Genomic DNA, 25,381 nt, shown 5'->3' with positions numbered 1-25,381 from the left:
TTTTACTTACCAAATCTGTCCACCATTTTGACTGGTTCCGATTGTACAGGTTCACCCTTACCATACTGATTCACAGCTGAGACACGGAAGAGGTATTCATTTCCTTGGATCAACTTGGTCACCACATGCCGGCAAGATTGAATATCTTCAGAAACAACTGTCCATAAAAGTCGGCTAGTTTCTCTTTTTTCAAGAACGTAGGACTTAATTGGTGAACCTCCATCTTCCAATGGGGGTGTCCATGTGAGAGTAGCTTTTTCAGCAGAGACATTGCTGATTTCAATAGGTCCTGGTGGGCCAGGAACATCCAGAACTGTCACACGTACATGCTCTTCCTTTGTTCCAAAAGGATTACTGGCAGTGATTGTATATTCTCCTGCATCTTTTCTGGAGGCATATTTAACACTGAGCATAGAAGATGTTGGAGTTGAACTAATTTGGACAATGTCTGATGGCCTAAAGTCTTTTCCTGCCTTGGACCAACTTGATTTTGGAAGTGGTTTACCAAGGATGCTGATGGCATTCAAAACAATGGTATCTCCTGCTTTAACTGTTAAGCCATCTTTTATGGTAGGATCAAGTACAATGGATGGTGCCTCTGTAAGAGAACACATTTTTTTAAATCAGAAAAGACACAGAAAAATGTTTTAGGTTATTTTGATTATTTTACATAATTTAAATGAGGAATGAGAGATAGTATATAAAGGAGAGATGGTCTTGAAGTCAGGAAAACTGTGTTTCAAGGCCCACCCAAACTTTTTTTTTTCTGGTGCTGCTGTTTGGAGGTGGATTTGGGAGAGCTTAGAGCATTCCTTTCTTACTCTACTATCTTAGCTTCTGGAAATGCAAGTCTCCCTTACTCATAGGTTTTGGAAACTATGGTCAACTCCCTTAACTTCTCAATGCTTCAGGTCAGTGATGGGCAAACTTTTTAAAGAGAGGGCCAAAGGAAAGGAAATGCTCATCTGTCAATCTATTTCTAAGGCAACTCCTTCAAAGTTTCATTGAATTGTATCCTACTCATTGTATTTGTTAGATTAGGAATAATGTCTTGCAGCCCGATAGAACATTATAGGGGGCTGCAGTTTTCTTTCCCATCACTGCTTCAGGTAACTCCCTAGAATGTGTCACATATTAATTGTTTATTTGTGAGTGGAGTTTCCAAACCAAGAATTACCCACATTCATGAAATCTCAGAACTGAACCAAAGACAAACAAGTATAAACAAAGAAAAAGAAACTAAGACATACCATATTCATCCTTGCAAATAATAGTTCCTGTGCTTTCTGATGGAGGACTGATAGCTCCTGCAGTGTTCTTGGCTCTAATTCTGAATTCATATTTTCCACCCTCAACAAGATCAGTTACAGTATAGGCACAGTCTGGGACATTAACATGGTTTGCCTTCATCCAAGACTTTGAAGGAAGGTCCCGTTTCTCCACTATGTATCCAGTCAGTTTATGACCACCATCATATTTAGGTTCAGTCCAAATAAGTGTCACTGAATTCCTTGTGACATTAATTACCTCAGGTTTTCCAGGGGGATCTAGAAGAAAAAAGTAAGACAAAACAAAATAAAACCAAGCTCAGATTTCAGCATATTTTCATGAAGCATATGAAGTTAGGTATTTTCCCCTCTCAGAATTACTTACCAATTGGATCAAGTGCCACAACTGGCTCAGATGGCAGACTTGGTTTGCCAACTCCAGCCAAATTGATTGCCATAACTCTAAATTCATATTCAAGACCTTCAGTTAGTCCTGTTACTTTGAAGTCTTTCATTCTTATGGGTGTCTTATTAGCTCTCTTCCACATAAGACTGTTCCTCTCCTTGAATTCAATATGATACCCTATCAAAGAAGAAGATGGTATTTTAATCCTAATGAAAAATATCAATGCAGTCTCATGATTAACATTTTCAAATCAGGTTTTGTTTATATGCCCTATATATGTACACGACAATCAGGCAATTGCTCATTACTGCCAATAGCTGTACAATTATTCAGATTATGTTTGCTTGACTGTGTACTAAACAGAGAGTTATGTTCAGGTAACATTTTTTCTCTTAGGATATGAATTATCATTGCAACTTGTGATGAAAAGTTTTAATTCCCCAAAAATTTATATTACAATAAAAGTTATTTGTCAGGGAATTGTTTTTTAGAAAATTTTGAATATTGAGTACTGAAAAGGAAATATAATAGAGTTGTCAAAGCTGCATGCCAGTAAAATTATAAAGAATCTGTATCTAACATCATTTAGGAGGATATAGTAAGATGGAAAACTGAAAATAAAGATAACAATAAGATGAAATCAAATATGGTACCTGTGATTGGTGAGCCACCAGTTTTTTTAGGATCTATCCAAGTTAGAGCAACAGAATCATGTCTGACATCCACTATATTGGGGGGTGGAGGAGCATCTGGTACATCTAGAAAAACATATAATAACATAAGATTATAATAAAGAAAAAACTCCCAGTTTTTACTTTTTGATTTCTGACTTTCAGAATACATACCAAATGGATGTTTGGCAACAATGGGCTCAGATTTAAGGCCTTCACCTACACCATATTTATTTTCAGCACTGACTCGGAAAGTATATTCCATTCCCTCATGAAGTCTTGTAACTCTGAAGGTAGTTTTCTGGACAGCTGAGGCACATGTGACCCATTTGTTGTTTACAGAATCTCTCTTTTCTAGGATGTAGTTGGTGATTTCAGAACCGCCATCATCCTTCGGAGGGCCCCACTTTAAGGTAATGGCATCTGCTGTGACTTCCTCAAATTTGATTGGTCCAGTGGGGATGCCAGGCTTCCCAACAACCTTTATTGACAGAGTTCCTTCCTTAGTGCCAGCAGTGTTCTTCAGTGTGATTGTATATTTCCCAGCATCAGACTTTTGGCAATCATATACCACCAGAGTTGTATTAACTGCAGTAGACTCAACACTAACTCTTGTGTCAGTTGATAGGGGGTCTTCACCTTTTTTCCAGGTTACTGATGGTGTAGGCTTGCCTTTTATGGGGATCTTAAGACGGAAATTGCTGTTTTCTTTAGCCAAGTAGCACAAATCAGGCAACTCTTTCAAATCAAGATCAGGAGCCACTGTAAAACAGCATGGATAAATGTTTATTTTTTTGAGCCTAAATAGCTTGTTGTCTTCTAACTAATACGGTTCTAAAAAGAATTACCAATGACTAAAAAGAATCTACCAATGAATAACAAATATGTCAACCAATGAATAAAAACAATTTTTAAACACAACATTATTGATGAAAATAAAAAGATAATGTATGTGTGAGAAAAGTGCTTACCAACATCATCCTTTGCCACAACAGTGATTTCACTTGGAGTTCCCTCTCCATTTTCATTCTCAGCTCTTACTCTGAAAGTGTATTCCTTTCCTTCTGTCAAATCTTTTGTAGAATAGTGAAGGTTTAATGCATTCATGACTCGTTGCCACTTGTTTTCTTCAGTCATGAAGTCCACTATATATCCAGTAATTCGGCTTCCACCATCACTGCGAGGCTTTTTCCAGCCTATACTACATGATGACTTAGTTACAGATGTAACTTTCAGGTCTACAACTGGTCCAGGGGTTTCTAAAACACAAAAAATCTGGTAAGTCTAAGATTCCAGTCATTAAGTTAATGTCATTCACAACCATATTGAATAAGATCACATTTCCTCACCAGAAGCTTTCACAGCATCCCGTGTTTCTCCAGGATCACCAATGCCATATTCATTTTCAGCAAAAATTCTGAAGAAATAGGACTTTCCTTCTTCCAAATTAGATACTCGGAAGCTTGTTTTAGAGCATTCAGTTGTCACTGTGGACCATGACTTTCTCTCTGCATCACGTTTTTCAACAACATAGTTTATGATGGGGCTGCCACCATCAATAATGGGAGGATCCCAAGTAACATAAGCAGAATCTTTGGATACCTCTTTAACAATAACATTGACTGGTGGTCCTGGAGTATCTGGATAATATAAAATAAAGAAATACTTAAGCATTCCAAAGAAAAAATATATATGATGATTTCCCATTACTTTTCTTATTTTATGTCCATACTTACCAAGTACTTTTACAACAATAGTATATTCCTTTTTACCACAGCTGTTTTCAAGGGTCAAGATATATTTTCCAGCATCATATTTATTCACATTTTCACAGCGCAAGAAAGTATCAAAGTCTGTTGACTTGATGTCCAATCCTATCCTCTCTCTCAGGTTGACATTTGGCTTAGACCATGTTATCTTTGGAGGTGGACGTCCTCTTACTGGTACATAAAGTCTCATTGTAACTCCAGCCCGTAATATGAGTGTTTTTCTCAAGTCAGCATCAAGATCTCCCTCAGGTGGAACTGTTTTTTGGGAGGAAGGGTAAAAGCATTAAATATATAAAAACTCTATTTTAACAATTCAATAACCTGTTTCTTATATCTCCTTAATCTGTTATTTCTCTTCCCAAGCATCTCCTATCCATCCTTTATTTATATAACTGCTATAGTACCAATCTGTCTAATGCATCAGTAATTTTTGTGGTTCAAGAATTCCTTTTCTCTCCTGGAACAGTCCTTGTTTCCCACATATGATCACTATCCCTGTTTTTAATAATATTTTATTTTTTCCTCAATTACATGAAAAATTAATTTTAACCTTCATTTTTCTTTCATTTGAACCAAATTCTCTCCCTTTCTCTCTTCCCTCCCCATTCCCTAAGGTGACAAGCAATCTGATACAGATTTTACATGTATAATAATATAAAACCTATTTTTATTTAAAGAGAATAGATATGTTTTTCTTAATTCTCATCCTATTATTAATGGTTCTCATTCCATCCAACTTTAATGAAGATAATATTCTGTAATTTACCTATAATTATCATTCATATTCTGCTGTTGTTCAGGCAGGCAGATTGAGTACTATATCCTATTACCAAGTTACTTAAAACTTTTAAAAAAAGAAAAAAATGGTTGAGAAAATTAAGATTTAGAGAAGACTAAAGGGAGAGAAAATGAATTACTAAAGAAGGTTGTAATTGGCTGAAACAGAAAGAAAGCATAGGTGAAAAGAGTGAATTCTCTAAAATAATTTTTTAAAGGATCTCTTATCAGGGTGAACATCCTTAAAACAATCTTCTGTCCAAACTATGGAATCTTCCCACAATTATAAAAAAAAGTTATCTATATTAACCACAAATCACATTTAAAATGCTTGGCTGGCTACTACAGAACTATGCCTTGCTAAGCCATCTCTCTTAAAACATATTCATAGAATTTTCGATACTGCAGCATATAAGTATTTTAAGACCTTAAAGGTCTTTATTTCTAAAAATGTGTTAACTTAGTTATTTTTTCCTTTCCCCCATTAGCACTTACTTAATATGTCTTTGGGTATATGTTTGTCAGGCACATCACTGGGATCACTGTAGCCAATCTTATTGACAGCATACACACGGAATTGATATTCTGTATTTTCCATAAGGCCAGTAACATCAAAGCGTGTTTTCTTTAGATTCTCTGGTAAGTTGCACCTCACCCAGTTATCAGAGTCTGCTCTCTTCACCTCAACTAAATAACCAATAATAGGGCTACCACCATCATATGCTGGTTTACCCCAAGAAAGACTCACAGAGCTTCGGGTAGTATCATAAACTTTGGGGAAGGCTGGTGGCCCAGGTGGATCTAATGATAAAAAAAAATGGAAAAGGAGAAGTAGTGATTAAGTACATCTTTCTTGTGTGTCTGAAATAATTTATAGGCAAAAGGTACATAGAAGAGAATGTTTTATTCTTCTAGTGAAACTTACATAGAGGATCCTGAGCATATACTGCTTTAGAGGCATCACTAGGCTTGCCTGGTCCAGCTTTATTTATAGCTGTAACACGGAATTCATACTCAGTTCCTTCTTGGAGACCTGTTGCTTTTATAGTTCTTTCTATAATAGGTTTTCTGTTGACCTTAGTCCAGTTGACTGCTTGGGTTTCTCGCTTCTCCAGCAAATAGCCAGTAATGGGTGAACCACCATCATCTGCTGGTGGTTTCCAGCTTACTGTCATGTGATCTTTTGTTACATTGCTAATTACAGGAGGATCACAACGTCCAGGTGGGTCTGTAAAGAATCATTTGAGAAATTAGCTCATGTTTTAACAATATCTTAAATAAAATGTAATGTTCATATAAAAGTATTATTACCATATGGATTTTTAGCAATTGCTGGTTCAGTCAAAATTGGATCTCCAACACCATATTTATTTTCAGCACAAATCCTGAACTGATATTCATGACCTTCTATTAGTTTCTCCACACTGCAACTGGTAATAGGAACATTGGGAGAGACTTGCGCCCAATTAGGCCTGCTTGTCTCACGCTTATCAACAATGTAGTTAGTAATTTCTGAGCCTCCATCTTCAAGGGGGGGCTCCCAAGAAAGCATTGCACGATCAGCATACATTCGATTGATTTTAACAGATGCTGGAGGACCAGGTTTATCTGAAAGATACAAGAAGATATAATTAAATCCTTTGTCTTAATTATGAGTCAGTATGGCATAAAAGCAAGAGCCCTAGACTGGTAGTTGTTGGTTCTAATTCTGACTATTAAAAACTAATTGTGTGACCTGGGCAAGTTACCTAATTTCTCTATCTATCATTTGTAAAACAAGGGAATTGGGATAAATTATGAACTCTAAGGTCCTTTCCAGCTCTAATTTTTTATGATTCTGCAATTGAGATTATATAGATTTGCATATTTTAAAAATTATATATTATTTTCTATTTGCAATGATTTGGCCATCTTTTGGCTGATATTTACAACATCTTAGTGAATAAGATATTACTTTCATTGGGCCTGGAATTTATTTCATTTTTATCTCTCTTCAGAACTCTGATCTTCCCTCAAAGTTTAGGTCATGAGTCACTTTTTCTGTCAAAGCTTCTCTGATTTTCACCATTTATAAATGCTATTCTCCTTCTCAAATTATTTATCAGTGCACATGTTTTATTCTCCCTTCCACCTAATAGAAGAGTAAATTATTTGAGAGGAGGGAATCATATTTTTGCCATTGTATCCCAGAATCTTTACAGTATTAAGTGATGAATAAATATTGAACTGAATTACCTAATACTTTTAGCTTTATAGTGGCTGATTTGGAACCACTTGAGTTTTCAGCAGTAATAGTATAATCTCCTGAATCCTTTCTATTTACACAGAACAATTCCAAAGTGCAAAGGTTCCGTTTGGTGGCCATCTTTATAACATCAGATGCTTTTATAGGCATTCCATCTTTCTTCCATGAAATTGTTGGCATTGGTTTACCAAAAACACTAGCATCCAGGCAAACATTAGTTCCAGCTTTCACAGTAAGTAAAGATTTCATTGCCACACTCAATTCTATTCTTGGAGGAACTGAAAAAAAAAAGACAATTCATATAGAACTAAATATGTCACTCTCCCCAATAATAATAATAGGGTAGGTAGAAATATAGGTGAGATACATAATCATTGGGAATGGAATATTACCATTTTCTGCTAGGATGGTCACAGGATCAGAAGGCTCAGAAGGTTGGCTGATGTTTACAGCAGTCTTGGCGATGGCTCTAAATTGATATTGAGCATTCTCTTCCAAACCAGTAGCTGTATACTCTTCTTGAGGAATCTGGTGAGGTGTGGTATTACATCGTACCCATTTATCTCCAGGAAGCTTGCAAGCTTCAACAAAATATCCAATGATTTTGCTCCCTCCATCATGCTTTGGTCGAGCCCAGATAAGGGATACACTATTCTTGGAAACATCAATAACTTCAGGTTTCCCAGGAGGATCTAAAACCCAAAAGACAATTAGAAAAGTCTAAACCTATCACTTGAAACACAATCATCCTTTTTGCATGTGTTAAATCATATGATGAAATAACTACAATTTATATCTGTTATATAAAATTCAAGCAGAAATAGGAATTCTTGCTGGCCACATATGGATTTAGAAAATCATAAATTAATATTATCTATAAATTAATTAATTTAATTTAATTACCATTATCTATATTTATTGTACTTTAACTTATTTTATTAAACATTTCCCAATGGCAGCACCTCACATTTTTGCTGGCCCACCTGCTGTAAGCTTGGTACCTCAGCTTTACATACAGCTTTTAAGTAGCTCACCAGGATCTGAATAATATTTCAATCTGAAAATTTTTGAAATATTTACTTAATAAAAATAGATTTAATCTGATTTTAATAATAAAAATTAACCAATATTTTGGGGTGCTCCTTTTTGTTTGACACTGCAGTGTACATTATATTTACATAAAATAAGAAAAGGAAACATTATTGAATCTAAGGAAATCCTAGTAAGTCAATAAAAATGTATTAAGTGCCTGCATAGATAAGTTACTTAATAGATGAGTGATGATAAGCTAAGTCCCTATCATGCTAAGTGCTAGGATCACTAGAGAAATTTGGAAATAAATTCCTAAGGCTTAATTTTTACTCACAACATTTAAGATATGGAGAAAACAAGGAAATATCTTACTCACCAACTGGCATTCTTGCTGTTACATATTCTGTTGGTTTGCTAGGTAAGCTGCTTCCAGCTCTGTTCAAAGCATAGATCCGGAATGAATATTCTAGACCCTCAACAAGACCAGCACAAGGATATTCCGTAGAACGAACAAGAGTATCATTAGCCTTCACCCAGAGCAGACTGTTCCTTTCTTTGCGTTCAATCAGATAACCTGTAATGGGGCTACCTCCATCACTATCTGGCCTATCCCATGCCACAAAAATACAGTCTTTGTTGACTTTAGTAACTCGTGCGTTCTTTGGTTCACTAGGAACATCTGGAGATGAAGAGATGAGCCATATTAGTTATTTCTTTAGCATTAGAATGGAAACAAAGAACAGTTTGTCATCCCTCCCCAAAGAAAAAAACCTACCAAATGGGAACTTAGCAAGCATTTTAGGAGACTGGAGTGGCTCAGAAATGCCAAATCGATTTTCAGCACGGACACGGAAGATATATTCTTGTCCAGGTATAAGTTTTCCAACCCTGCAGGAAGTTTTTGTGACAGAGGCCAGAGCTGTGACCCAATCACCTCGGCTTACATCACACTTCTCCACCACATAATTGGTAATGTTACTACCACCATCTTCAAGAGGGATATGCCATGATAGGGAACAGGCATCAGCATCTATCTCAGTTATGTCAAATGGAGGCTGAGGTGGTCCTGGTGCATCTGCAGAAATCAAAAGATAGGCATGTAAAAACATGAAGGTAGGAGAAAGGAAGAATTTTGATCCTGACAGCTGCATTGTTTTTAGCAAAAGCTTGACTCACCCATGACCACAACTTTGATTTTTTGAGTATCTGACCCAGAACTATTTTCTGCAGTGAGATTATAGTAGCCACTATCTTTCCTGGTAACATCTTTTAGGATCAGAACTGAAGAAGCATCTGCTTTGTGGACTGCCAGGCGGCTAGATGTGACAACAGGTTCTTCTCCTTTTTTCCAAGTACAGATTGGTTGAGGCTTTCCATACACATGTGCTTCAATTCGGAGTTTCTTTCCAGCTTTAATAGTAACTTGCTCTGGCATGAGAATCTTGGGTGGCACTACAATACAATAGAAAAATACATGAATTTATTGTAAGGCATGGTTATTTTTCACTGGGGATGCTCTGGACAAATATGGGAAACAGGAATTTTGTATAATAGTATATAAAATATAGGAGAGTTCTATCCTCTTCACTCTGTCATTGTGTGATTTAAGATAAATCACTTAATCTTTCTATGCCTGATTTCTCTGAAGCATAAAATAAGAAAGGTGGAGTCAGGCGGCTGATCTGTCTGGGAGTCAGATTTTAGTTATCATCTTGGATCTGTCACTAAATAACCTGTGGCCATGAGGAAATGGGGTTTCTTTTGGGGTCTTTTGGGGTCTCTTTCTTCACCTGTTATTAGCAGTGTTGGATTAGGTAATCTCTAAAATCCAATGTAGGAATATGTTTTGCTTGACAATGCATATTTGTTACTAGGGTTTTTTTTTTAATTTTTGTTGTTGGAAGAGGGTATGTGGCAGAGGTAAAAGAGAAAAAGCAAAATCTAATTAACTGGGGAGGGGGGAAGGGAGGGAAAGTCCTAAAATAAAGCTTGTGATCTGTACAGGGACCTTATCTTTAATCCAATGATTGACCAAAATAATCTGTAAATTGATTAAAAATTTTATCAGCCTTTGTCACACAAATACGAAATGGGCGAAATTAGTAAATACAATAATGACTGCTCACATAGCTGTTCTTTGGCTTCATAAACACCGTCAGCTTCTCTGGGCAAACTCACTCCAACAGCATTCCTGGCCACTACTCTAAATTTATATTTCTTTCCTTCCTTCAGGCCAGTGACAACGAGGCTGAGATCCTTTACTACTGAATACTCTGTCCAGCGATCTGCAGGTTGTTCTTCTTCCCGGTAGCTGATAATATATCCATCAATCTTGGCACCCCCATCACGTAGAGGTGGCAACCAAGCTAATGTAGCACTGTTCTTTGTCATTTCAGTAACCTCAAGTTTCCTTGGTGGATCAGGTTCACCTAGAGAAAAAACACCAATAAGGAAAATGTGTTGATACTTAGCCAAAGTATTTTATTACTGCATACCAGTACCAGACTGAATCAACTGTTTTCTGGCATCTCAGTGTGGTATAAAATATGAGAGCTAGAGTAAAGTACTCAAATTTCATTTAAAAGCAAATTAGAAACTAACAAAAGGCAGACTTAAATAGTACTGAAGCACAAAGAATCTAGATATTCATTAAACTGTTTTGGCATCTGTAAAACTAGCTTTTTTTTTAACTTGAAAGCATCTGAGTTCTAAGGTAGCCTCACATTACATAAAGAATATTAATAAATTTGGAATTGTAATTCATATTAGGAAACAAAGACAATACTTACTTAGGGGATCAGATGCAAGCACTGGTTTGGGAATGTCTGTTGGAACACCAGGACCATATTCATTGACAGCAGTTACTCTGAAGAAATATTCATTTCCAGGGACAAGATTGGTTACTTGGAAACTAGTTTTCTTAACTTCGGGAGTAACTGTTGCCCATGTCTTCCTTTCAGCCTCACGCCTCTCCACAATATAATGTGTTACTTGGCTTCCACCATCATTTTCAGGAGGTGCCCAAGAAACATGGCAAGATGTTTTGGTGGCATCTGATGCTTTTAAGTCAGACACAGGCCCAGGAGTATCTGTAAAAAAATTGCATAGCAAAATGTGAGCATCCTCTCTATATTCATAGTAATTTAAAATATTCTTTTGGAAAGGGGTGGAAAATGCTTTCTAGAAACTTACCGAGAACTCTGACATTCACAAATACAGCCTTTTCTCCTGCGGGATTAACAAGTGTCAGAGAATATTTGCCTGAGTCATCTCGTGTGGAATCAGGAATGACCAGGAAGGCCATGGTATCAACCAGATCAACTTGTCCCTTTCTGACAACATTATCAATGCCCACTCTCCGCCAAGTGACTTTAGGTGCAGGCCGTCCTCTCACAATGGCAAATAGTCGAATTGGGCATCCTGCTCTGACGATGACTAACTTTCTCATACTGGCATCCAAATCAATCTCAGGGGGTTCTGAAAATTGTGTTGAAGATGGTTAGTTCACTTGTCAGAATGCAGAATGTGTGGATTTATATAATAAACGAAACAGTAAAATAAGTAAAATAAAGCATTACCAAGTATTTCTTTAGGTTTAATTGCATCTTTTAGTTCAGCAGGACGTCCAATGCCAACTTGGTTTTGGGCACAAACCCTAAACTCATATTCTTGGTTCTCATCCAGACTGGTAGCTGTGAATTCTTTACGAATAAGTTGTGCTGCTGCATTGCACCTTTTCCAGCCTTCATCAGGAGAAGCATCTGCTATTTTAGGTCTCATTTCCACAACATATCCAATTATTGGTGCACCACCATCATAGACTGGCTTTCCCCATCCAAGAGTAATGGAATTCTTGGTAGTATCAACCACCTTGAGATTGGTTGGTGGACCAGGTGGTTCTGAAAGAACATTGTACAATAAATGTTATAACTATGTGATAGGTCATATAAGTGATTATAATAGATGAAAAGTTAATATAAATAATTTCTATACAGTTAACTCAATTATTCAAAGGCACATTATTCATTTTCTCCTTTATTCTCTTTTTCTACATTGCTCTGTAGATTTTTTTTTTAAAATGAGCAAGCAGACAAGAAAAAGAAAATAAATCAATTGGCCAGTTTTGCTACTTATTGGCAGCTCTGGCAAAAGATTTAGTTTCTCTTTTGAAATTACTGAGAAAAGACTGGTCAAATTTGTCTTTGGGATTCTTTACAGACTAATTTACCTCTGCTACTTTTGTCTTCAAATTAAGAGTTTACTGTACTTTAATAAAAATGGAAATCATACCTATTGGGTCTTTTGCCACTACTGGTTTTGATGGCAAGCTTGGTTCTCCAATTCCAATTTCATTTTCTGCCTTGACACGGAATTGATATTCATGTCCTGGGAGGAGATTTTGTACTTTCATACGTCTTTCAGGGATAGCACTCTTAGTAACAGGAACCCATCGAACTGAGTGCTTTTCCTTTTTCTCAAGAATATATCCTGTGATGGACTTGCCACCATCATATTCTGGTGGATTCCATACTACAGTCATTTCTTCTTTGCTGACTTTAGTGACTTCTGGGGGATCAGGACGACCAGGTCTATCAAATTTAGTTTTAGCAATGACTGGTTTGCTCTCTGTTGGTGGACCAGTGCCTATCTTATTCTCTGCCCGAACTCTAAAAATATATTCATTTCCTTCAATGAGACGAGTCACTGTAGCACCAGGTGTGAGGACATTAGCAGAATATGTAGACCAAACCATACGCTTGCTCTCACATTTTTCTAAAATATAATTTTGTATTTCACAGCCACCATCATCATCTGGTGGGTCCCAACGAATTGTGCACCTATCACTAGACACATCAGAGATCTTCAGATTTCTCACTGGACCAGGTTTGTCCAAAACATTTACAGTTGCATAAGCTACAAAACTGCCAGCTGTATTTGTTGCTGTAATCACATATTTACCACCATCACTTCGCTTTGCTTTTGTTAGGGTAAATTTAGATGACTCTGAACTTGTATCAATTTTGGCTCTTGGAGACCTGGTTAGATCTGTAGCATCTTTGTCCTTGGTCCATGAGACTTCTGGGAACGGTTTGCCTCTAACCGCTGCCTCAAGCTTAATGGTATCTCCTGCTTTGACAGTAAGCACTCCACTCATTTTTAGCTCAAGGACCGGTTTCTGCAAATCTTCCTTCACAACAACTTCCTCTGTCCTTACCCAGTCACTTTCACCACCCTCATTCTTTGTCTGAACTCTGAACTCATAAATCTGGTTCTCAACACATTTGTCAACCATGTAATGTGTGTCCTTAATACTTCCTTTATGTACTCTTTCCCAGTCAGCAGAGCCCTTCAGTCTTCTCTCAACATGATAGGATAAATTGGGACTGCCACCATCATAATCTGGTCTTCTCCATTTTAGGTAGACAAATGTCTTTCCCTTTTCTGCAATATGAAGGTTTTCAGGTTCACCTGGCCTATCAATGGGGTTGATAGCCAGAATGGGAGTTTTTGTTTCAATGGTTGGTCCAACACCTACTTTATTTTCTGCACAAACACGGAAATAATATTCATTGTTGGCCAAGAGGTTGGCTTTAACTAATCGCCTAGTAACATCTGAAGAAACAATTGACCACCCTTTCTGGTTTGGTTTTCGACATTCTACTATAAAATTTGTAATTTCGGAGCCACCATTATCTAGAGGGTTTTCCCAAGAAACTGTGCAATTCTCTTTGGTAACACTAGTTATCCTCAAATTCTGGCAGGGTCCTGGTCTGTCAAGGACATTGACAATTGCTGAACCTTGAGCGTGCCCACTGCTATTCTTAGCTGAAATAATGTATTTGCCATGATCACTTCTAACAGCTTCTTTAATTTGTAGCTCAACACGTGGTAAATCATGAATTAGGTCCACTCTCTTTTCTCGGACCAGTACTTTGCCCTCCTTGGACCAAGTTATATCTGGTTCAGGTCTGCCTTTGACTCTAGCCAGAATGCGGATAGTTTGGCCTACTCTAACGGTAATGATATCACGACAAGTCACATCGAGTTCTACTTCTGGAGGATGGAGAATATCTTTTGCAATCACAGATTCTGCTAATTCTCTTGGCTCGCCTTCTCCTACAATGTTAGCAGCTTTTATACGGAATCTGTATTCATTTCCTTCAATTAGTCCAGGTACTCTGTAGGCACATTGCCTAATGAGTTCATCTTTATTGATCCTATTCCACTGTGCAGTGCCTGGTTTCTGACATTCCACAACATAGCCTAGTATAGGACTGCCACCATCACTAAGTGGCTTTGTCCAGACTAAGTCAGCAGTTTCTTTGGTCTTGTCCTTTAGTTTTGGATTAATGGGTGGTCCAGGTGGTTTGATGGGCCGACAAGCTTTTATTGGATCAGAACTTGGAGATGGATTGCTTAGGCCAGCAAGATTTTCTGCAAAAACTCTAAACTCATATGTATTTCCTTCATAGAGGCCAGTCACTCTAAACTTTAAGTCAGCTATGGGTGTTTTGTTGACCCTCACCCATTTGCCAGTCATTTCTCGACGTTCCACATAATAGCCAGTTATTGGACTACCACCATCTGATTTTGGTAAGGTCCAGGAAACTGTTGCAGCATTTTCAGTAATGTCAGTAACCACTGGTTTGCCAGGTGGAGATGGGGGGTTAAATTTATGTTTAGCGACAGTAGGTGTGGAGTCAAGAGGTGGACCAACACCCATCTTGTTCTCTGCTCGAACACGGAAAATGTATTCATTGCCCTTTTGAAGATGGGGGACCTTAAGCTTAGTCTTGCTGCTTCCTGCAGAGACAACACCCCAAGTATCTTTCCTGGTGTCTTGTTTCTCAACAATATAATTTATTACAGGGGTTCCACCATCATCCTTAGGTGGTCGCCATGCAATAACCATATGTTCTGGGGTTACATCAAGTATATCAATAGGACCTGTTGGTGGGCCAGGAACATCAAGAACAGTGAGATGAACAGCTACTGTTTTGCTACCAGCTGCATTGGTAACAGTGATCAAGTATTCACCAGTGTCTTTTCGTAAACAGTTTTTAATGGTAAGTACTGATGAGAAACTGTCAGTTTCAATGTTATAGTGGTCATCTGATTTAATCTCACTCCCATCAGTTGTCCATTTTGCAGTAGGAGTAGGTACACCTCTTATAATGGCAGGGAATCTTACAGTGGTACCAGCCTTTACCACAAGGCCTTCAATTAATTTCACATCAAGCTCCACTGATGGAGGTACTAGAAAATAAAATACACAAAATTAGAATTTGATTTTCAAGTCAGACATGATTTAAAAAAATAACAGAAAGATTATGTCAATAAATCACCTAGTTTTTCTTGACACTCTATTGGGATAGTTGTATCAGGAAGACTAAGGCCCACAATATTCTGAGCTTTTACACGGAATCTATAGATCTTCCCTTGTTGTAGGCCAGTAACAACACATTTTAAATCTGTCACTGTCTTAAATTTAATCCAGTCTTCTGTGCCATCTTGTTGATATTCTACTAAATATCCAGTAATTGGAGAACCACCATCACGATCTGGTTTATTCCAAACCAGAGAGACTTCAGTCTTGTCGACATCTACATGATGCAAATCTTTGGGTGGTCCTGGGGGTTCTTTTTAAAGGAAAAAAAATATGATGAATAAAGTAGCCAAAAAACTGAACCAAGAATCTTAGAATAATTTGTTTACATGTAAAAAAGCAACTTACGGAGAGGATCCATGGCCTTAATAGGTTTAGGAGTTTCAACAAATGGACCACGTCCATACTGATTCTCAGCAGCTACACGGAAGAGATACTGATTGCCTTCATTAAGATGTTTAGCAAGATGACTCTTCTTCTTGGATGTAGTTGAAAGAGGTAACCACTGGGCAGTGGCAACATCTCTCCTTTCTACCACATAATTGGTAATATCTGAACCACCATCATCAAGTGGTTCTTTCCAGGTAAGGTAACAAGAATCCTTCCTAATCTCACTGACTTCCAGGTCTCTTGGTGGTCCAGGTTTATCTGAGAAATTTTACACATACAATTATTAAAAATTACTGAACTCATATTAAGTGTTAATAAAATTCATAATTTATGAATGTTCACATTAGAATGATTACCTAGTACAACAACTTTTACTGAGACTGTCTTTGAACCTGCTGGATTCTCCACTGTCAAAGAATAAATTCCACCATCTTCATGGGCAGAGTTACGAATTTCAAGCTTACTACCAACTGGTGTAACATCAATTTGGGCTTTAATTGGAACTTCTCTATCTTCTTTTTTCCATGTTACTTTTGGGAATGGAACTCCTTTGATGATGGCACTAAGTCTTAAGGTGTCTCCAACCATTATGTGTTGTTCCCTTGCCATGTTAGCATCTAGAATCAATTCAGGAGGTTCTAAAAGAAAAAGATAGTGTGATGAGCATAATTTAAGGAATATATTTTGTAAATAAAATGTATATATGAGGATATTTTACGTACCAAGCCTATCTCTTACTAACACTGGCTCAGGAACATGAGCTGGGTCTGATTCCCCTGCTTCATTGACTGCCATTACTCTGAATTTATAGGTCTGACCATCCCTAAGACCTGTGACTTTATATTTTGTTTCAGGGCATGTCTCTGGAGTATGATTAGCTCTTCTCCATTCTTCATCTCCCACTTTCTGGTATTCTACAATATAACCCAGAATCTTGCTTCCACCATCATGACGTGGTGGTTGCCAAGTCAAATCGACTGAATTCTTTGTTGTGTCTACTGCTTCAGGGTTAATAGGTGGACTTGGTTTAGCTATATGAAAGATAAAAAAATGAAAAATTGTCAAAACAGGGCTTTAAAACATTAACTAATGTGAAAATTGAATAAATGATTTGACATAGTACCAATTGGATCTTTAGCAAATACTGGTTTTGAGGGTGGGCTTGGATCACCAACTCCAATTTCATTTTCTGCAGAAACTCGGAATTCATATTGACATCCTTCCACGAGATCAGGAACTCTAAATTTGGTATATGGATGAATAGGTTCTCTGGAAACTCTGACCCATTTTTTAGACCTAGTTTCCTTCTTTTCCACAATATATGTTGTGATGGGCTTGCCTCCATCATATGGTTTGTTCCAGGTAACTAATGCAGAATCTTTAGTAACTTCAGTAACAACTGGTTGATCTGGTGCAGCAGGAACACCTAAAGAAATGTTATCATAATGTCAACATTCATTCATATCAATAATATTGAAATAGTGGAAAACTAAAGAATGATTTTAAAAACACATACTGAAATGATCCTTGGCTTTCATCGAATCAGACACTAATGGATCACTTATGCCATACAGATTTTCAGCATATATACGAATAACATAGTCCTTTCCTTCAAGCAATTTAGGGACTTTACATGTTGTCTTAACACTTGCTGATGTTACTGGAATCCAAACATCTTTGCTTAGCTCCTTCTTCTCAATGATGTAATTAGTAATTTCACTTCCTCCATCATCTAAAGGAGGCTTCCAAGAAATAATAAAATGATCTTTGTGTACTTCATCAAAAATAACAGGTCCCACTGGAGGTCCAGGACGGTCTGTAGAAGGGAAAAAACCCCACGGAATGTAAATTTCATTTATATATATATTTTTTAACAGAATGTCTAATCTAGTACTGACTAATCCTTACCAACAACAGCCACCTGACAGGAGCCTTTCCTTGAACCCGTACTATTCTCAACGATCACAGTGTATTTTCCAGAATCTGCCCGTTTGGCTTTGACTTTTCCTAGAGAAAGTGTTGTCGGAGTAGTCTTGATTTGGGTACGATCATCTTCTAAGACATCATTTTCATCTTTCAACCATGTGACCTTTGGTTTTGGCTTGCCCGAGTAACGTCCCGTTAGAACAAAAGCTTCACCCACTCGAACAGTGAGTTTATCTCTAAAGTCCAGTTCAAGTGTTGGAGGAGCTAAATGTATAATTTTGAAATAAAATCAGTCTTACTCTCACAATATAACAAAATTCACAATTGCAGAGTTGGGTATTCAAAGTATATGAGACACTCACCAAGTTCATCCTTGCAAGTGATTGGCTTGGTGCAGAATGATGGTTTGCCTTGTCCAATAATGTTGACAGCACTCACACGGTACTCATAAGTGTCACCTTCTTTTAAGCCTTTAACTGTATATTTTCTGCTAAGCAAGTTGTCTTTTGTAACTTTGTGGAACTTTTCAGTTCCAATGAGACGGCTTTCGAGTACATAGTTAATTATTTCTGATCCTCCATCATACTTGGGGGGATTCCAAGTCAAACTTACAGAGTCTTTAGTAACTTCTTTGACTTCAAGGTCTTCTGGACGCTCTGGGACAGCTATAGTGAAAAATGAGATGATGAAAGAAATTACCTTTTGACAATATGAAAAATATCCTTTCTTGAGATTTCACTTGAATTTAAATGAAAGAAAAGACCTTAGAGAGGTCATCTAGTTTAAATCTCTCATTTCACTAAGGAGAAAGTCAAAGCTTGGATAAGCTAAATGACTTGTTTGGTCACATAGCTAGTTAGTGTCAGAGTTGAAAAGAAACAGATTTCCTGCTTCTCAGACGATTCATCCCAACTGAGGCTGTAAATATATATGCATATATGTATAACATGTACAGGGTTATTTTTCAGTCATGTTCAACTTTGTGACTCCATTTGGGGTTTTCTTGGCAAAGATACTGGAGTAGTTTGCCATTTTCTTTTCCAGCTCATTTTACAGATGAGGAAAATGAGGCAAACAGGGTTAAGTGACTTGACCAGGTTCACAGAGCTAAGTATAATAGGCTTGTAAGGCTAAATTTGAACTCAGGAAGATGAGTTTTCCTGACTCCAGGACTAGTACTCTACTGTGCCTACCCCCCTGCTTTTCATCTAGGGCCACAATGGGTGCCTAAAAAGTATGTGCAAAATAAATGAAAACATAACTAGGGGTATCATGTTATCTTAAAATTTCACTGAATATATAAAGAAATCCTTAAATTTATATTACTTACTCATTGGGTCCCTGATAACAAGAGCATTTTGTGTCTCAACAAATGGACCCATGCCAATGCTATTTTCAGCAGCAATGCGGAAAAAGTAGGATTTTCCTTCAATCAGTCCTTGCACTGTAGCATTTTGTCTTGTAACTGTATAAGTAACTGGGGTCCAAGCTCTGCGGTCAGATTCCCGCTTTTCAATGACATAGTTGGTGATAGGTGACCCACCATCATCTTCTGGAGAAAACCATGTCAGTTTGCAGGAATCATTGGTTAGGTTGTCAGAAAGGAATGGAATTCCAACTGGACCTGGAACATCTGATAATAAGCACAGAAAAATCATTATAGATATTTTCCCATCAAAGTCAGTTCTTATTACTTTGCTATCATTTTATTAAAGCAACTGAAAATGATATGTGAATAAGTTAAGATATAACATATATATATGTAAAGAACTTTTGGGGGTTATTTTTGGTATGTTAAAACTATATTTAAATGAAATATTATGGAAACGGTTGCTGGTAGCAGAAAACTTCTTGCACCAAGTAGTTTTTGTGGAAGCAGAGACTGTTGTCTATCTTGCTTCCAGCAAAACATCTATATTAATCAGGGTACAATTGTAGACTAGGTCATTGAGGCTTTTTAATTTCCAACTTTTTAAGTAAAGAATCTACTTCACTATGATGTGATTGTTTTAGTGAAAAAAATATAATAGTTACAGCTTCTGTTTCAGAATTGATAAGCACTAAACATGTAGGAATAATCTGATAAGTATTCATTCCTGTGAAGACAATAAAATAATTTAAAAGCGATTATGGAATAAATAAACTTGGACTTATTTACCTAACACATCCACAATAATTGTCTTCTTTCTTTCTCCACCTGCATTTTTAGCAAGTAGAGAATAGACACCCTGATGACTCCTCTTGCAGTTTTTGATGACCATAGATGAGCTAATAGCAGTTGTTTCAATGTTAGCTTCTTCTGGTAATGCTCTTTCATTCATGCTCCAGGTTACTGTTGGAGGTGGCTTTCCAGAGACATATGCTATAATACGAATCACCCCACCAGCATGGACTACAATTCTGTCTCTCACACTAGCATCCAGCTGAAGGTCAGGACCAACTGAGAAAAGAAAAGGCAAATGAAAGGCAAATTTTCACTGAAAATGAAAATATATTTCAATTTTAAAATAAAATTCAGGTATGTTAATCATAAAATAATAGTTACCAATTCTGTCTTTCATTTCAATAATGTCAGTGACTTCTCCAGGTTCTCCAATGCCAGCAATGTTGACTGCTCTAACTCTAAATTTGTAGAATGCACCTTCTTTTAATCCAGGTACTACAAGTTTTGTTCCTCTCACTTCCTTATCTTTACCCTGAGTTTTAAAAAAAAAGTCATTAAAAATTTTAATTATAATAATGTTTTTACTTTTAATAAGGGTTTTTTTACTTTCAAAAGATGAAATTCTGCTTACCCGTTCCCATTCTTCCTTTCCTTCTTCTTTGTATTCAACTATATATCCAGTAATTTTAGACCCTCCATCCTTTAATGGGGGAGTCCATTCCAAATCCACAGATGATTTGGTCCAGTCAGTCACTTTGGGGAATGGAGGACCTGGTGGGGCTAGAAAGAACCATTAAACCAGTTAGCTTATTTTTTCATGAACATCTGATAAAATTTAAATTAAATGTTCAAAGACTTACCAATTGGATCTCTAGCTGTTACTGGGTCAGATGGCATGCTTGCTGGACCAACTCCAGCAGCATTAATAGCATATACTCGGAATTGATAGTCTGAACCTTCTATGAGGCCTGTCACTTTATAAGATACTCCTAATGTCATAGCTTTGATAGGATCCCGGTTGACTCTCTTCCATCTCTTTGATGTGGTGTCCTTCATTTCTAGCCAGTACCCTGTCACAGGAGAACCTCCATCATATTCTGGTTCCTCCCAGTTGACAGTCATGGAGTCACGCTTTACACTGCTCACAGTTGGTTTGTCAGGGGCTCCAGGGACAGCTGTGAAAGAATTAACATCAGTTTGTAAGAAATAATGTTAAAATACACAAAAAGTGATTTATATTTGAAAATGGTGTTATACTTACAGAAAAGATTTCTTGCTGTTTCTGGTTCACTATCAAGAGGCTCCCCAATACCATATTTATTTTGTGCCATGATTCGGAATACATATTCATGGCCCTCCAGTAATTTGGGAATTGTGTATGTACATTCCTTAGGTTCACTGGAAACACGTACCCATGTTTTCCTATTAGCTTCTCTTTTCTCAACAACATAATTTGTAATCTTGGACCCACCATCATCTAGAGGTGGAAGCCAAGATAAAGTCATTTGATCAGCTGAAATGGATTCAAATTTTATGGGTCCAACTGGAGGTCCAGGACGACCTAAAACAGAGTTTGAAAAGGAACAGTTATTGCCCAGTTGACAAATGGTCAAAAGATATGAACAAACAATTTTCAGATGAAGAAATAAAAGCCATCAAGAATTATTTAAAAAATGTTCTAAATCAGTCCTCATTAGAGAAATGTAAATTATAACAATGCTGAGGTACCACGTCATACCTATCAGATTAGCCAATATGGCAGTAAAGGCAAGTGGTCAATGCTGAAGGGGATGTGGCAAAATTGGGACACTAATGCATCCCTAGTGGAAATGTGAACTGATCCAACCATTCACAATTTGGGCAATTTGGAACTATCCCCAAAGGGCTATAAAACTGTGCATATTTGGTCTGGTGATACCACTACTAGGTCTGTATCCAAAAAAAGATAATAAAAAAGGGGAAAGGACCTACTTGTATAAAATTTTTCATAGCAGCTCTTTTTGTCGTGGCAAAGAATTGGAAATTGAGGGGATGCCCATCAATTGGGGAATGGATGAACAAGAACATTGTACACAGTAACAGCAATATTGTACAAGGATTATCTGTGAAAACTTAGCTACTTTCAGCAATGCAGTGATCTGGGACAATATTGAAAGACTTATGATGGGGAATGCTATACTCCTCTAGAGAAAGAACTGTTAGAGTCATCTTTCACATCAGTGTATTTATAGCTTTATTTTGGGGTTTTGGTTATGTATGAGTGTGCTCTTACAACAATGACCAATATGATAGTGTGTTTTGCATGACAGTAAAAATAAAACAAAAAAAAGAAAGAAAAGAAACAATTAATTATCTAAATGTATTTAAAATTAAAGATCATATAGGAAATTTATTTTTATAGAATTTATTTATTTTAATTTAATTTAATAGAAACTATTTTATATTTACCAAGAACATTCAGTCTCATCTCCTTTGATGCTGTTCCCAGATTATTTTCAGCTTTGAGTGTGTACAGGGCAGTATCACTCCTACGAGATTGTGGAATCACTAAGGTGCAAGTATCATCAACCACAAGCTTGTTGATATGATGGTCATATAGAACAGGAGCTTTGTCATCAGGTTTCTTTGGAGGAGCTTTAAACCATGTTAATGTAGGGAAGGGCACGCCTTTAACTTTAGCCACAATGCTGACATCTGTTCCTTCTTCAACTTCCATAAATTCTTTTAGATCAATTGATGGTGGGCCTAGGTCAGAAAAGAAGACATGTTGTTATTAGAAATGAAGACATTTGGCCTCAATTCACATTTGGTCTCATCTCCAAACAGAGCTAGAAGAAACAATATTTTAGCAACTGCTATTCCAATTCTGTTTGATAATCTGTAACATGGATGCAACTTTATAAAAGAAACTACTATGCTCATTTTTAACTGGTTATATCTTCTCTGAAGAAATTTTATAGGTAAAGTAGAGAATGTGGAAAGGGAGAGGCAGTGTGAATAGACACGAGGATCCTAATGGGGCTGAAAGAGGAGAATGAAATTGAAGATAGCTTTTAGTTATAGTAATAAATTATGAAAGGCAGCAGGGCATAAGGTATGGAATGCTTGACTTGGAGACATAATTTTAAATCTCACTTTAAATGTTTACTGATTGCCCTAGGTAAATTGCTTAATCTCTGAGAGACCACCTTCTTCCACCATAAAGTGGGGATAATAAATATTACCATCACCTACTTCATAGGGTTGTTGTTAGGAAAGTACTTAGTGCATTAAAATATGAGAGTTGTGGTAATATTAGTAGTTAGAATACAGAATGACTTGATATTTTCCTCTAAAAAATTATAGATGCTAGTTTATATTTCTTTTAAAGCTTTTCTAAATGGATTAAAATAATCTTTCCATAATAATCTCTGTATTATTACTCTGTTTCTATAATTTCACCACTTTTTTAGCAGTTTTTAGCAATAAAAGTAGGAAGATGGAGTTGGAGGAGGGGAAAGAGATTTTATTTATATATTGTTCAAAACATCTTCCTGCTGTCCAGGTGAGTAGTAATTAAGCACTCTTCTCTTTGCTTTCTGCAATTCTGAATATTTGCAATCTGTTTTTAGAAAGACTTTGGTAATGTTCTTGTGAGCCCTCACATCCATCAAAGTCTGCTAAGAAAGAAATGATATTAAAATAAAAATGAGAATAACTTCCTTTGGATGGAAGAAGAGAGACTATACAAACAAATGTGATGATATCATTTAACAGTTGGGGAAAATAAAGTTAAGTGACTTGTTCAAATTCTCATGAAAGTCAATGGTCATTCCCTGGCTTCTACTCTAAATATATTCTTTCCAGTGAAGTCACTTATTGGACAGTTGCTAAAAGCTAGAAGGATATTAAATGAGGAGGTATCTGCCAATAGCTTTCTTCATACTTACATGTTTGGTCTTTTACAATGATGGGACCAACTGTAGCTGAAGGTTTGCTGACTCCTGCTTCATTGACAGCTTTGACTCGGAATTCATATTCTCCACCTTCTATGAGATCCTCAACAGTGAATTTAGTTTCTTCTACATCTCTTCTATTACATTGTTTCCATGCTTCTTTCTTTTTCCCAGTAGGATCCCAGGCAAGGCATTCAACAATATAGTGTGTGACAGGGGCACCGCCATCATTTTTTGGAGGCTTCCATGTCAGACTCACTGTATCCTTAGTAACAAGCCCAATCTTGAGCTTAATGGGGGGATCAGGAGGATCTTTAAAAATGAGACAAGGAATATAATAATACATTTTACTTGTGACAAGATATCTTCAATTTAGATTTTAAAAGATTTGATTTAGAGGAAAACTTACATATTGGATCTCTAGCAGTGGTCCTTTGGATAGTCTCTACAGGTGCACCAATACCAAAGCGGTTTTCAGCACGCACTCGGAAGAAATACTGTTGTTCAGAAATGAGGTCAGGTACTACAAATGAGGTGCTGCCACAGTTTGGATTGACTTTTGTCCAGGCTTTCCCATCAACAGTCCTTTTCTCTATAACATAGCCTTTGATTCTATCTCCACCATCATCATCTGGCATCTTCCATGAAAGTTTGCAGCTGCTTCTTGTAATGTCACTAACTTTCAGGTCTTTGGGTGGCCCTGGTACATCTGTTAATTTGCAAATGATAAAGTAAGTGACTTCCCTGAAATACCTAGAGAACAGCCAACCAATTTTAATTAGGTGTGTTAGACTTTTAAAGTCTTACCCATAACTTTAACTCTGCAATTTGCAGTTTTTTGTCCTGCTTTGTTCTTGGCAGTAATGCTATATTTGCCTGAATGTTCTCGTTTACAATCATTAATAATAATCACTGAAGAGTTTTCGGCAGTTTCAACCTTTATAAAGAAAATAATATACATTTAGGCATTTTAGTATACTGGCAAATTTGTCAATTAGTATTACAGAATTTTCAAATTATTTATCTTACCTGTGCATCTTCAGGTATATTATGAATGCTTTCCTGTTAGAAAGGATGAATAATTAATTTTAGCATATATGCTTCTTAAACTAATTTGATGAGGAATTTTTGACTATTAAACTTTTATTTTTACCTTTACTGTCTTCTTTGCTTTCCCCTCAAACTCCCAAGATGATTTTGGAGTTGGGCGTCCCTTGATGATAGCTGGAATCTTGATCTGTGATCCAGCACGGCAAATCAAACAATCCTGGGCTCCAATGTCAATGAAAACCTCTGGAGGCTCTGCAATATCATAAATAATACAAAGGAACTTAGTCCATTTTGAGAACTTTTATCTATTATTAACAAAGCTATCTATCTCAAAATATCACATGAACTACTTTTGTTAATT

The 25,381-nt window shown here is 36.8% G+C and overlaps 1 protein-coding gene across 1 annotated transcript in view; it reads right to left on the bottom strand.

The window, feature by feature from the left end:
• The window catches only part of TTN (titin), a 328,387-nt gene that overhangs the window by 53,021 nt on the left and 249,985 nt on the right, over positions 1-25,381 (bottom strand). The window contains exons 235-275 of the mRNA XM_044669742.1: positions 25,124-25,272; positions 25,000-25,032; positions 24,778-24,907; positions 24,380-24,679; positions 23,965-24,282; positions 22,484-22,780; positions 21,297-21,596; positions 20,896-21,210; positions 20,667-20,815; positions 20,417-20,567; positions 20,030-20,311; positions 19,202-19,504; positions 18,234-18,536; positions 17,854-18,135; positions 17,462-17,761; positions 17,069-17,371; positions 16,668-16,976; positions 16,302-16,583; positions 15,904-16,203; positions 15,515-15,808; positions 12,459-15,425; positions 11,747-12,067; positions 11,361-11,645; positions 10,958-11,257; positions 10,295-10,597; positions 9,345-9,620; positions 8,944-9,243; positions 8,545-8,847; positions 7,529-7,828; positions 7,127-7,414; positions 6,203-6,499; positions 5,817-6,119; positions 5,387-5,692; positions 4,082-4,369; positions 3,695-3,985; positions 3,317-3,604; positions 2,520-3,107; positions 2,328-2,432; positions 1,654-1,851; positions 1,251-1,547; positions 11-598 (exon numbers count right to left, since the gene is read on the bottom strand). Of these exons, the coding sequence (XP_044525677.1) occupies positions 11-598; positions 1,251-1,547; positions 1,654-1,851; positions 2,328-2,432; positions 2,520-3,107; positions 3,317-3,604; positions 3,695-3,985; positions 4,082-4,369; positions 5,387-5,692; positions 5,817-6,119; positions 6,203-6,499; positions 7,127-7,414; positions 7,529-7,828; positions 8,545-8,847; positions 8,944-9,243; positions 9,345-9,620; positions 10,295-10,597; positions 10,958-11,257; positions 11,361-11,645; positions 11,747-12,067; positions 12,459-15,425; positions 15,515-15,808; positions 15,904-16,203; positions 16,302-16,583; positions 16,668-16,976; positions 17,069-17,371; positions 17,462-17,761; positions 17,854-18,135; positions 18,234-18,536; positions 19,202-19,504; positions 20,030-20,311; positions 20,417-20,567; positions 20,667-20,815; positions 20,896-21,210; positions 21,297-21,596; positions 22,484-22,780; positions 23,965-24,282; positions 24,380-24,679; positions 24,778-24,907; positions 25,000-25,032; positions 25,124-25,272 (14,292 nt within the window). The remainder of the gene's footprint in view (positions 1-10; positions 599-1,250; positions 1,548-1,653; positions 1,852-2,327; positions 2,433-2,519; positions 3,108-3,316; positions 3,605-3,694; positions 3,986-4,081; positions 4,370-5,386; positions 5,693-5,816; positions 6,120-6,202; positions 6,500-7,126; positions 7,415-7,528; positions 7,829-8,544; positions 8,848-8,943; positions 9,244-9,344; positions 9,621-10,294; positions 10,598-10,957; positions 11,258-11,360; positions 11,646-11,746; positions 12,068-12,458; positions 15,426-15,514; positions 15,809-15,903; positions 16,204-16,301; positions 16,584-16,667; positions 16,977-17,068; positions 17,372-17,461; positions 17,762-17,853; positions 18,136-18,233; positions 18,537-19,201; positions 19,505-20,029; positions 20,312-20,416; positions 20,568-20,666; positions 20,816-20,895; positions 21,211-21,296; positions 21,597-22,483; positions 22,781-23,964; positions 24,283-24,379; positions 24,680-24,777; positions 24,908-24,999; positions 25,033-25,123; positions 25,273-25,381) is intronic.

This window comes from Gracilinanus agilis, chromosome 3 (assembly GCF_016433145.1).
Source record: "Gracilinanus agilis isolate LMUSP501 chromosome 3, AgileGrace, whole genome shotgun sequence".
Taxonomy (NCBI): Eukaryota; Metazoa; Chordata; class Mammalia; order Didelphimorphia; family Didelphidae; genus Gracilinanus; species Gracilinanus agilis.
The sequence above is the reverse complement of the archived record's forward strand: the minus strand, read 5'-3'. Positions and strand labels throughout refer to the sequence as shown.